This window comes from Artibeus jamaicensis, unplaced genomic scaffold, assembly GCF_021234435.1.
Source record: "Artibeus jamaicensis isolate MK-2021 breed Jamaican fruit bat unplaced genomic scaffold, CSHL_Jam_final contig_47, whole genome shotgun sequence".
Lineage (NCBI taxonomy): Eukaryota > Metazoa > Chordata > Mammalia > Chiroptera > Phyllostomidae > Artibeus > Artibeus jamaicensis.
Genome location: NW_026521848.1, coordinates 1762592 through 1775318, shown reverse-complemented (window position 1 = coordinate 1775318; position 12727 = coordinate 1762592). Strand labels below are relative to the sequence as shown.

At 47.6% G+C, this 12727-nt stretch overlaps 1 protein-coding gene across 1 annotated transcript; it reads right to left on the bottom strand.

Annotated features, from left to right (window-relative positions):
* Positions 1 to 10821: 10821 nt before the first annotated feature.
* On the bottom strand, positions 10822 to 12224 carry LOC128627801 (interferon lambda-3-like). The gene is made up of 6 exons (XM_053667530.1): positions 12215 to 12224; positions 11929 to 12110; positions 11545 to 11622; positions 11203 to 11346; positions 11011 to 11091; positions 10822 to 10920 (listed from the first exon to the last, which is right to left on the bottom strand). The coding sequence occupies exons 1-6, from the start codon at positions 12222 to 12224 to the stop codon at positions 10822 to 10824; spliced, it is 594 nt and encodes a 197-aa protein (XP_053523505.1).
* Between the last annotated feature and the right edge of the window lie 503 nt (positions 12225 to 12727).

Genomic DNA, 12727 nt, shown 5'->3' with positions numbered 1-12727 from the left:
AGTGGGGCCACGAGCAGACCCCACAGGTGGTGACGTGGGACAGCAAGGAAACCCGGATAGGGAGGCAGACCCTGGGACAGGAACACAGGTCCCACTGGGCCACAGCACACAGCCAGCATCAAAGAGAACCCACAGAGATCCCAGTGTCCCTAGTGCAGGGATACACCAATGGGCAGGGGCGAGGGACAATCCTTCACACAGTCTGCCACTGATGGTCACCGCATCTCATTGGTGTGTATATGCACTGAGTGGAGACACACGCTTGCTACTCAGTGTCAGTGAAACGGCCCAGACAAGGTCCCTCCGACAGAAACACACTCCCACCACCACCACCAAGCCCTTAGCCCCAAACTCCTCACACTCTACACCCACGAATCTCAACTCGAGAGCACAGTGCTGCGCCCACGGGAACACATACACGGCGTCTGCATCCGGAAACCATTTCCTCACTGTTGGCACACACTGGGCAAATAGAAAATAAACAACTTCTTTTTTTAAATATGTTTTATTGACTATGCTATTATAGTTATCCCATTCCCTTCCCTTCATTCTCCTCCACCTTGCACACCCCCTCACATCCTCATTCCCCCCCTGTAGTTCATGTCCATGTGTCATAAGTTCTTTAGCTTCTACATTTTTATACTATCCTTGCCCTCCCCCTGTCTATTTTCTACCTACCATCTATGCTACTTATTCTCTCTACCTGTTCCCCTTCTCTCCTCCTCCCACTCCCCTATGGCTAACCATCCATGTGATCTCCATTTCTGTGGTTCTGCTCCTGTTCTAGTTGTTTGCTTAGGTTGCTTTTGTTTTAGGTGTGGTTGTTAATAACTGTGAGCTTGCTGTCTTTTTACTGTTCATATTTTTTATCTTCTTTTTCTTAGCTAAGTCCCTGTAACATTTCATATAATAAGGGCTTGGTGATGATGAGCTCCTTGAACTTGACCTTATCTGAGAAGCACTTTATCTGCCCTTTCATTCTAAATGAAAGCTTTGCTGGATAGAGCAATCTTGGAAGTAGGGCCTTGCTTTTCATGAGTTTTCTTGGAAGTACTCCTTGCCTTAGAATACTTCTTTCCATCCTCTTCTTGCCTGCAAGGTCTCTTTTGGGAAATCTGATGACAGTCTGATGGGAACTCCTTTGTAGGTGACTGTCCCCTTATCTCTTACTGCTTCTAGAATTCTCTCCTTCATTTTCATCTTGGCTAATGTAATTATGATGTGCCTTGGTGTGTTCCTCCTTGGGTTCAACTTCTTTGGGACTCTCTGAGCTTCCTGGATTTCCTAGAAGTCTATTTCCTTTGCCAGATTGGGGAAGTTCTCCTTTATTATTTGTTCAAATAAGTTTTCCACTTGTTGCTCTTCCTCTTTCCCTTCTAGTACCCCTATAATTGGGATGTTGGAATGTTTAACGATGTCCTGGAGGTTCCTAAGCCTCTCCTCAGTTTTTTGAATTCTTCTTTCTTCATTCTTTTCTGTTTGGTTCTTTCTTTCTTCCTTCTGGTCCACTCCATCGATTTGAGTCCCAGTTTCTTTCCCATCACTATTGGTTCCCTGTTCATTTTTTTTTTCATTTCACTTAGTGTAGCCTTCATTTTTAAAATCTAATTTGCCACCAAAATTAACCAATTCTGTGAGCATCCTGATCACCAGTGTTTTGAACTGTGTATCTGATAGGTTGGCTATGTCTTGGTCGCTTAGATGTATTGGCTCTGCAGCTTTGATCTGTTCTTTGTTTGAGTTTGTTTTTTTTTTTTTTTTGGTCTGGTCATACCTGTTACATATGAGGGGCGGAACCTTAGGTGTTCACCAAGGCAGGGCAACCCAGGTAGCTGGGTTGTGATGCTGTATGTGGGGGTGGGGTCATAGAGAAAACAATGGCGCTTGCTCAGCTCTCTTTTGGATTTCAGTCCCTTCTGCTGCTTCCCACAAGCAAACTAGGCCCTTCTGGTGCTAGTTCTCAGGTAGGTGGGCTTGTGTATGTTCTAGGACCTTGTGGGTCTCTCCATCAAACTCTCCTGTGAGTCTGGGAGTCTCTCCTGACACCTCAACCCCCACAAGTGTTTTTAATGGGTGCTTTTAGGATTTATTTCCCATCACTGGGGCCTTGGGTTGCACTGTCTGTCTTGCTGCCCATTTTCGTCTGGTTTATCTGCACGTGAATGTGTGACTGCCTGGTCAGCCAGTTGCCTTGTGCGCCTCACTGGGTCTGCTAGTTGCTTCTCTGTGCCTGGGGTCTGCCAACTGCCACCTGCATGCCTGGGTCCACCAGCCACTGGTCTTCCCTGCCATGACCCCTCTCCACCGGCCGCTGACTACTCCTCTTATGGGTCTGGATGAATAGTTGTCGGACTTCTGTACAGTTCAATTTTCTGTCAGTTCTGGTAGTTTTTTTGTTTCTCAATTTTTGTTGTCCTTAATTTTGGTTGTGTGAGGAGGCACAGTGTGTCTACCTACACCTCCATCTTGGCCGGAAGTCCAGGAAACAACTTTTTTTCACAAATTTTTATTCAAGTGGAAGAATGCCTGCTCTTGAGGAGCCTGTGAGCCCTAGAGAGAATCAGATGGTAGATCAATGATTCAAACACAATATAAGAAGAGTTATAACAGAGGTATTGCAATGGGCTCTGGGGATGCAGTGGGAGGAATGGCAGGTTTCTGGATTATTATTTTAAATTCATTTCTATATTTTGGGACTTCTGCCAAGATGGAGGTGTAGGTGAAAGCACTGTGCCTCCTCCCACAACCAAGTTTAAAAACAACAAAGTTTTAGCAACAAAAACACAGCAAGAACCACAGAAAATTGAACTTCATGAAAGTCTGACAACAATGAACCCTTCAGCCAAACCGGTAAGAGGAGCAGAGCCAGCAGCAGAGCGGGGTCAGGCAGGAAAGATCCACCGGATCGACCCGGGCACGCGACCCAGGCATGCCAGCAGCTGTAGGCGGATCCCAGGTGTGGAGAAGCGGGTGGACCCACTGAGGGCGTAAGGCGGTGGACTTACTGAGGGCTGACCGGTTACACATTTGTGCGCAGATAAACCAGTGAAGGAGGGAGTGGTGAGACAGACCATGCAGGCCCCAGTGGCAGGAAGCAGCAGAGGGGACCACCATTGTCCCTCTCTGACCCCGCCCCCACCTACAGCGTCACAAACCAGCGACCTGGGTGGCCCTACCCTGGTGACCAACTAAGGCTCCGCTCCTCATACCTAACGAGCATGAACAGATCAAAACATGGCTCAGGAAGAACTTAGAGCCCCAGTGCTGATAAATCTAAGCGATGAAGAAATAGCCAAACTTTCAGATGCACAGTTCAAAACACTGGTGATCAGGATGCTCACAGAACTGGTTGATTTTAGTCACAAATTAGAGGAACATATGAAGGCTAAACTAATTGAAATGAATGGAAATGCACAGGAAACCAATAGTAATGAAAAGGAAACTGGGACTCAAATCAAAGGAGTGGACCAGAAGTAAGCAAATAATAGCCAAACATAAAAGAGTCAAGAAGCAAGAATTCAAAGAAATGAGGAGAGGCTTAGGAACCTTGAGGACATGTTTAAACGTTCCAACATCAGAATTATAGGGGTGCCAGACGGGGAAGAGGAACAGCAACAGGTGGAAAACTTATTCGAACAAATAAGAAAGGAGAACTTCCTCAATCTGGCAAAGGCAAAAGGCCTTCAGGAAATCCAGGAAGCTCAGAGAGTCCCAAAGAAGTTGAACCCAAGAAGGAACACACCAAGGCACATCATAATTACATTAGCCAAAATTAAAATGAAGGAGAGAATCCTAGAAGCACTAAGAGATAAGGGGACAGTCACCTACAAAAGAGTTCCCATCAGACTGTCAGCTAATTTCTCGAAAGACACCTTACAGGTAAGAAGGGCCTGGAAAGAAGTATTCCAAGTCATAAAATCCAAAGACCTACAACCAAGATTGCTCTATCCAGCAAAGCTTTCCTTTAGAATGGAAGGACAGATAGAGTGCTTCTCAGATAAGATCAAATTCAAGGAGTTCATCATCACCAAGCCCTTATTATATGAAATGTTAAAGGGACTTACCTAAGAAAAAGAAGATAAAAAAGATGAACAGTGAAAGGGCAGCAAACTCACAGTTATTAAGAACCACACCTAAAACAAAAGCAAACTAAGAGAATAGCTAGATCTGGAGCAGAACCACAGAAATGGAGATCACATGGAGGGTTAGCAACATGGGACTGGGAGGAGGAGAAGGTACAGAAAATAAGTAGCATAGAAGGTAGGTAGAAAATAGATAGGGGGGAGGGTAAGAATAGTATGGGAAATATAAACTCTAAAGAACTTGAGACAGGTGGTCATAAACTAAAAGGAGGAATGGTGGGGGAGGGTGTATGCAGGGTGGAGGGGAATGAAGAGGGGGAATAGAACAACTGTAATGGCATAATCAATAAAATATATTAAAATAAATAAATAAATTCATTTATATATTTTGATTTGTATAATAAGGAAAAAATCCTCATTTTAGATCTCACAACCTTGATTTGACACTTAAAAATTTTTTTATTGATTATGCTGTTACAGTTGTTCTATTCCCCCCCTTCATTCCCCTCCACCCTACCCCCTTGTCCCCACCATTACCCCTCCTCTAGTTTATGTCCATGTGTCTCAAGTCCTTTAGATTCTATATTTCCCATGCTATTCTTGCCCCCCCCCCATCTATTTTCTATCTACTGTCTATGCTACTTATTTTCTGTACCTTCTCCCCCCTTCTCCTCCTCCCACTCCCCTGTTGCTAACTCTCCTTGAGATCTTCATTTCTATGTTTCCATTCCTGATCTAGCTGTCCTTTTGGTTTGCTTTTGTTTAGGTGTGGTTGTAAATAACTGTGAGTTTGTTGTCCTTTCACTGTTCATGTTTCTTTAACTTCTTTTTCTTAGATAAGTCCCTTTAACATTTCATATAATAAGGGCTTGGTGATGATGAACTTCTTGAATTTGATCTTATCTGAGAAGCACTTTATCTGTCCTTCCATTCTAAATGAAAGTTTTGCTGGATAGAGCAATCTTGGTTGTAGGTCTTTGGATTTCATGACTTGGAATACCTCTTTCCAGCCCCTTCTTGCCTGTAAGGTCTCTTTTGAGAAATCACCTGACAGTATGATGGGGACTCCTTTGTAGGTGACTGTCCCCTTAGCTCTTGCTGCTTCTAGGATTCTCTCCTTCATTTTAATTTTGGCTAATGTAATGATGATGTGCCTTGGTGTGTTCCTTCTTGGGTCCAACTTCTTTGGGACTCTCTGAGCTTCCTGGATTTCCTGGAAGTCTATTTCCTTTGCCAGATTGGGGAAATTCTCCTTTATTATTTGTTCAAATAAGTTTTCCACTGGTGGCTGTGCCTTTCCCCCTTCTGGTACCCCTATAATTTGGATGTTGGAGCATTTAAAGATGTCCTGGAGGTTCCTAAGACTCTCCTCATTTCTTTGAATTCTTGCTTCTTCACTCTTTTATGTTTGGCTATTATTTGCTTACTTCTGGTCCACTCCATTGATTTGAGTCCCAGTTTCCTTTTCATTGCTATTGGTTTCCTGTGCAATTCCATTCATTTCAATTAGTTTCGCCTTCATATATTTGTCTAATTTGTGGCTCAACTAGTTCTGTGAGGATCCTGATCACCAGTGTTTTAAACTGTGCGTCTGAGAGTTTTGCTATTTCTTCATTGCTTAGATCTATGGGCTCTGCAGCTTTGAGATCTTCTTGAGCCATTTTTGGTCTGTTCGAGCCCTTTAAGTGTGAGGAACGGAGCCTTGGACTCCCAGGTCGCTGGGTTGTGAAGCTGTATGTGGGGGCGTGGTCAGAGCGGGGAAATGGCGACCTCCTCTGCTGTATCTCGCTGCTGGGTGAGGATTAGTGTCTTAGGTGGTTCACCTGGGCTGGGCCACTCAGAGTCGCTGGGTTATGACTCTGTATGTGGAGTTGGGGTCAGAGCAGGGAAGTGGCGGCTCGCTCCCTGCCGCTTGCCGCAGGGACCCGCTGGGTCCTGGTCTAATCGCCCACTCCCTCGCTTATCTATCCGCACACCAATGCACGACCACAGTCAACCTGCAGCCCTGCTCCCTTGCTGTTTCTCCGTCGTTGCTCACTTGGTCGCTCGCTCGATCACTCACTAGGTCCAACCCTGTGCCTGGATTCCATGCGCCTGAGTCCATCTGACTGAGTTTTCCTGTGCAACCCTGCTCCACCAGCTGCTGGTTTCGCCCCTTACCGGTCAGGCTGAAGAATTTGTTGTTAACAGACTTCTGAAAAGTTCAATTTTCTGTGTTCTGGCTGTGTTTTCTGTTGCTAATATTTAGTTGTCTCTAAACTTGGTTGTGTGAGAAGGCATGGCATATCCACCTATGCCTCCATCTTGGCGGAAGTCGTGATTTGACACTTTTCAACAGGCCACAAAAAAGGAGATTGATATATATATATATATATATATATATATATATATATATATATAGAAAATTGCCTCTAGAAGAAAAAAGAAAGTATTAGTCTCAATGAGACTAGTACCTGGACATAAATATTATAGATGGCACATGACTTACATGAATGCCGTCTGTTGCAGAAATACAGTGAAATGTTTGGATCAGTACTTAACATTCCCACTGGTTTGTCACACTCCATTAATTACATTTCTGTAACGATGTCACCAAATGGGGCTATTTATTAAGGGCTCTCACCACGTTCCAATGCAGGCAAAATAACTGCATGGTTTGGAATAGTAGTCCTCAAAGTGGGGCCCCTGAACCAGCAGCATCAGCAGCTCCAGGGAGCTCCTCAGAAATGCAGATTCCCTGCCCGACCCCCATCCTACTGAATCAGAAATCCTAGGGGTGAAAATCCAAGAACATTCAGAGTAAAAACAAGACCCTGGTCATCATCAAAAGATGTCTCCTGAAAGTATTTCATCTATTTATTCAAAAATATCGGCTGAGGCTCTACTTGATGCCAGGCTCTGAACATGGTGGCAGTGGGACACCATGTGACCCAGGAAAATGCAGGTCCCGCAGAGTTCTCAGTCCAGTTGCTCTTAAACTCCAGCTCTTGCTACTTTCAATCTTTGTTTTTCTCTCTTCTTCTCATCCCTCATGCACCTCGAGGATTTTCTAACAACAGCTCAAATAAAGGCATGGTCTGCTACTTGAAGCAAGGAGGCCCGCAATTCTGAGAGAAAGTCGCCCGAGTTCACCCATGAGAAGCAGGGAGCCAGTGGGGTACAATGGGCCCTTGCTTGTGCCCAGCACCAGGTCCGGGTCCACATGGTGACCTTGGGTGGGCTTATTTGGAATCCTGCCAGCTACGCCAACTAAATGACAGTGTAAGAAATGTATAAACCTGTAGAAAATGTTTATGAGTTTATGTGAGCCAAACTGGCAGCATATGCCAGAGCGCAAGACCTCGAATGCTCCCTCAGTCTTACCAATGATAGCCATTCGTGTGGGTGAGACCTGGTGTCTCCTCTGACAACCGGGAGACCTGTTTTGAGTATGGTGGGTTGGTGCCCAGCATCCCTTTCAGCTTCCCTGTTGTCTGCTTTCCTGCTGGTCGGCGCTGAAAAGCTAAAAACTGTACCTTTCAGCCTCCCTGTGGGCTGTGCTCCCAACTCCATCTCTGTGGAAGGGTCGACCTTTCTGTGGTGGCCTTTCTGATTACAGCAGTTTCCTGGTGGCAGTTGTCCCATAATTGTGACAAATTCCTGGTGGTGCTGCCTTCCTCTTCATGGTGGTGGAAGTCACTTCCTAATGCGCAGTCAAGATCCTGATCCTGCTGTCGACTGAAAAATAACATTGCCTCGGTGTTTTGTTATCAACGAGGACTTATTTGGGAAAATGAAAGTGCTGTGACCCAGCCATGTGGACACTCTGGCCTGTGTGCCAAGAAGGAGCGATATTTATCAAAGAAAAAGGAAGAAAAGGGGAGGGAGAGTTAGAACACAGAGACTTCCTGAAGGGTTCTTGTGATTACGTAGAGTGTGAGACTGTCCGCAAGCCCAGCCTCATCCCACAGACCCTCCCAATGGAATGTACTGTATTTTGTTGTGTGTAACGAACATCTTTTTGCCCAAATTTTTCAGGGAAAAATAATGATGTGTATTATACATGGGTATAATGATTACATACCATGGCTATAATAATTCCATGTTATGCACATCCATGGGTTTGCATTGTACAGGACAAAATATAGTATTTTCTTTAAGTTCCAGTCAGTCTTTCTCACTAGAAAGGAAGTGGGCCTGACAAAAGCCCAGGATTATAGTTTGGCTCTTGAAGTTGTACATAAATGGTCAACACACAGCCTATTTGTTCAGCCTTCCTGACACCAAACAGTATAATGAACCCTTTTCTGCAAAAATGACCTAGAACTGTGTCGGTTTGCCATGGCTACTGTAACAAATTACCACAAACTCTGTGGCATAAAACAACAGAAACGTATTCTCTCACAGTTCTGGAGGCTAGAAGTGTGAAATCAGTATCACTGGGCCAAAATGAGGGGCCAGCAGGGCCACGTTCCCTCTGCAGGCACTGGGGGGACACCTGTTCCTCTCCTCTCCCTGTGGCTGGTGGCTGGCGGCACCCCTTGGCCTGTGGCCCCATCTCTGCAGCCTTTGCCTCCTCCTCTTCTGTGTATGTTATCTCTCCCTTTATCTTTCTCTTACACTGACCCTGGTCATGGCATTCAGGGCCCACACTGATAATCCAGTCTAACCTCATCTCAGAATCTTCAGTCCAAGCACATCTGCAAAGACCTGTTTTGCAAATAAGGTGACATTTACATGTTCCAGGGATCAGGACATAGATATCTTTTGGAGAGCCATTCTGTAGCCTGCCACAGGCATCAACACAAAAGCTTTCTTGAGCGCCCACCGCCCCCAAGCCTGATTCCCCCTCATCAGCCAGCATGGGATACCCATGCATATGCCTCTCCTTCCCTGTGCAGCCACTGTCTGCCCCGCCCTAGGTCCGGGGATCTGGACACCAACAGGAACTCCCTTGCCTTCTCTCTTCCAGCTGGGTTCAGCCCATGGGAGGTGTTAGCAGAACATTGGAGGGGGAATGAGCGGTTGGGTATTGTCTACAGAAAAGATTCTTGATAAGAATCTCTCTGAGCCAAAATGAAGATCTATGCCAACATCTCAAATGTTGCAGAGAATGACAGTTTGCAGTTTCTGGAATTAAGGTATGAATGTAAGGAAGATTATCTGAAGGTGGGTGAAAGCAAGGTGGGGATTGGATTACAGGCCAGTTAACAAGATTCTGTGCTTTCTTAAGGGTGGTTATGCCTTCCAGGGGTATTACTTCTGACATTGGAAAGGTGTGTCAAGCTGAATGCACAAGAACTATGGACAGAGCTGGCTTAAAAGCCTCTCACTAAAGAAGTTGCAGGCCTGGGGCGAGACTGCCCACCTTGACCTCCCCAGTTAGGAATTTACAATCAGATCACCCTGGGAGGTTCCTTTCCACAGAGCCCCTTCTTTTGGTCCACCATTTGTACTCTCCTGCCTCCTTCCCTCCTGGGCTGTGGGCTGGCAGGATCTCTCTGCCTGGGAAGTAGTAGCCACTCCTTGTTGTGTCCTTTCTGGTTTGGGAAGGGGAATAGCGTCTGGCTGTTAGCTGGGCCTGGGCTGCTTAGCTGTGCTGGTGTTCCTCACCCAGGCCCCACATCTGTCCGGTGCTGCTTAAATAAACCCCTTACCCTGTCTGATGGTGACATGGGTCTCCTGCAGGTCCCCTGGCTGGCACAGTCATATAGTCACACCCACACACGTCCTTAGCAGGAAGAATGGGAATCCTGTGATTGGTTTAGGCCACCCAAGTTTCACCAGGAATGATGTGGGGGAGGGGCTCTGCCAAAAAAAAAAAAAGGGCGTGAACAATTTTTGTTTGGCTGTTCTGTGTATCTCTTTTATCCATTTTAGAGATTGGGATAAAGCTTCCTCTCTTATCCACAGTTCACAAATTAGAGCTTTTTAAAATCATGATAAATCGATTTAATATTGAGTATTATTTTGTGCCAGGGATTGTGCCTTAGCACTTCACATGATTTACCACATTTAATTCACACCGCCACTCATTAAGGAAGGGTATTGTAATTATCTTACTGTTGAAAACTAAAAATTTAAGTGATTTCCATAAAGTCACACAGTGGTTAAGTGAGCTAAAATCGAAATCCCAAGATCTCTCTGACGTCAGAACTTATATTTCTAACCACCACAACCACAGTGCGTACTTAGGGTTCCTGGGATGCTTCCACATGTCAGCTGAGATGGTAAGTGCTTTGCATGTATTGTGTCTATTCCACTAAAGGTACAAATACACTTCGCTCTCAGTTCCACCTCCCTGAGGCCGAACTCACCGACCTCTGTGAGTCAGAGACTCACAGAACGTCCAGGGAGGCGTTCGGGGGAAACAAGACTGGTCCATGGTCCACGGGGTCAGCACCAAAGTGGTTCCAGAGGTCAGGCCTCTCCCAAACCAGCCCTGGAAACTGAATCCCCCCACACACTCCCCACAGCACAAACAGCATCTTTTCCTCATTGTTTATTTGCACAATTTGACAAAAAGTAAAAAAATAAACACTTAATTGGTTGAGAGTTTGAAAATTCACATGGATAAATATATAAATAACTGACAATAACTTAAAAAAGTGAATGAGGCATAAATAAAATCTCCTGATTGGGTGTGAGTTTGAAAATGCCCACATACAAATATATAAATAACTGACAATAACTTAAGAAAAATGAGTGAGGCATAAATAAAATCTAAGATGCTGGAGCAGGTGGTGGGTGGGCCTCAGGGTCAGACACACAGGTCTCCACTGGCGACACAGTTCAGGTCATGGGTGAGGAGGCGGAACAGGTTGAATGTCACAGAGGCTTCAAGGCAGGCAGGGGACTCCTGTGGGGAAGACAGGATGGGCCAGTGACTACCCCTGATCTGGGTCCCAGTTGTTTGTCCCCAGACACTGGTCACTCCCTGGTCGCTCACCTTTGAAGCCACCTGGAGGCGGCACAGCCAGCGGTGGAGGTAGCCCCGGGGTCTGGGGCCTGCTGTGGCCTGAGCTGGGACCTGTGAGGAGAGGAGGGTGGTGTGTGAGGCAGGGCCTGGACAGAGGGAGACCTATGAGGGTGGGGGAGAGTCAGAGCCCACAGATGTGGCCCAAGGGCCCAGAGCACTCACACAGGCCTGAAGCTTGGTGTGGATGTAGCGCAGCATGTGAAGGGGCTGCTCCAGGATGTCCCCCAGGGTGGAGTTAGCCATGGTCCCCAGGACCTTCAGTGTCAGGGCCAGCTCAGCCTCCAAGGCCACTGGGCGCTCCCACACCTGAGGAGGGCAGAGACAGGTGAGGAGGACTGAGGAAGGGGCAGTAAAGGTAAGGTCAGGAAATGTAAGAGGGCAGCAAATGTGGCAGGTGAGAAAAAGTCAAGAAAAGTGAGGAGGAGAAGGTGAAGGGCCCATTTACACAGCTACAGGAGCTGGGGCCAGGTGAGGGCAGGGCTGGACCTCCCTCTGCCAACTCACCTGCAGCTGCCTCAGGTCCCGGGTCCTGGGCAGTGGGTGGGAGCTGCAGCTCCAGTTCTTCAGCAGGAGTGACTCCTCCTGGAGAGGAAGGGGAGGGTCAGCGCACAGCTGGAGGGCTGAGCTTAGACCCCTGCAGTGGGATTGGAGGGAGACTACGACATGAGGAGGGAGGCTAACTTCCAAAAGCAGGGTGGAGGCGTCTCCACTGCAGAAGAACAGGAGTCAGCCCATGGCAGCAACAGCAGGAGTCAGCCCACTGTGCCAAAGTGCAGGGCAGCCCAGGGAGGGGAGGGGACAGGTCCACCCTGAGCCACAGGGAGCATGGGAACCCCCAGAGGGAAGGTGGGGGTTGGCCCACAGCAGGTAGGGCAGGGGGAGACTCACCAAGGCGTCCTTGGCCCTCCTGAAGGCCTTCATGTCTTGTGGGGGCAGAGACTTGAACTGGGCCATGGGGCAGCCCCTTGCACCCGGGAGGGCACTGAGGGGTGTGGGGACAGGAACTGCTCTTGTCCTGGTCAGCACTGTGGTCATCAGCATCAGCACCAGCATGCAATCCACAGGCAAGTCTGTGTTAAGGAAGGACAGACAGATGAGGGCACAGACAGTGTCAGGGGCTGAGGGTGGGGGCTGTGGAGAGGTGGGGGTCTTGGGCAATGATGTGGGGGCTCACCCAGTTGCATCCTCATCTCTGTCTCTGGTGTCTGTCAGCAGAGGGGGACCCAAGTGTCCACTGAGAGGCTGTCACCAGGGTCTCTCACTCAGCCTTGTTTTGTGTCTGTGACCTCAGTCTCCTCTGCTGGGTCTGAGTCTGCTGCTCTGTCTGAGTCTCTGCACCTCCAGCTCTGCTCGGATGGAACAGCTGCCTGAGCTCCATGGTACAGCTTTTAGCCTGGAGAGATGGGCAATCCCAGCTGATGTAGGAAAAGTGAAAACACACTGGCCACTAGGGGAGGCCCCAGGCTGGGGAAGCCCTGGCAGGGCGAGGCCTTGAGCCAGGTGAGCAGGTGGAGGGAAAGAGAAACTGACCCAGATTGAGGTTCACCTACAGGAGGTGAGATCCTAAGATGAGTCTCAGTGTAGGGGCACAGGGTCAGCCCACAAAGGGCAGTCTCGGTTTCCTGATGGGGAGGGGACAGGGGGACTTGTCTTTGTGCAAGACACTGTCCTGCAGGGAGAGGAGGAG

Excerpts from the sequence above, each read along its gene's own strand:
- LOC128627801 (XM_053667530.1), bottom strand. Across the intron at positions 11,623-11,928 it reads GGAGGGCCAAGGACGCCTTG|GAGGAGTCACTCCTGCTGAA; the intron begins GTGAGTCTCCCC and ends CTTCCTCTCCAG. Across the intron at positions 11,347-11,544 it reads GGGACCTGAGGCAGCTGCAG|GTGTGGGAGCGCCCAGTGGC; the intron begins GTGAGTTGGCAG and ends TGCCCTCCTCAG.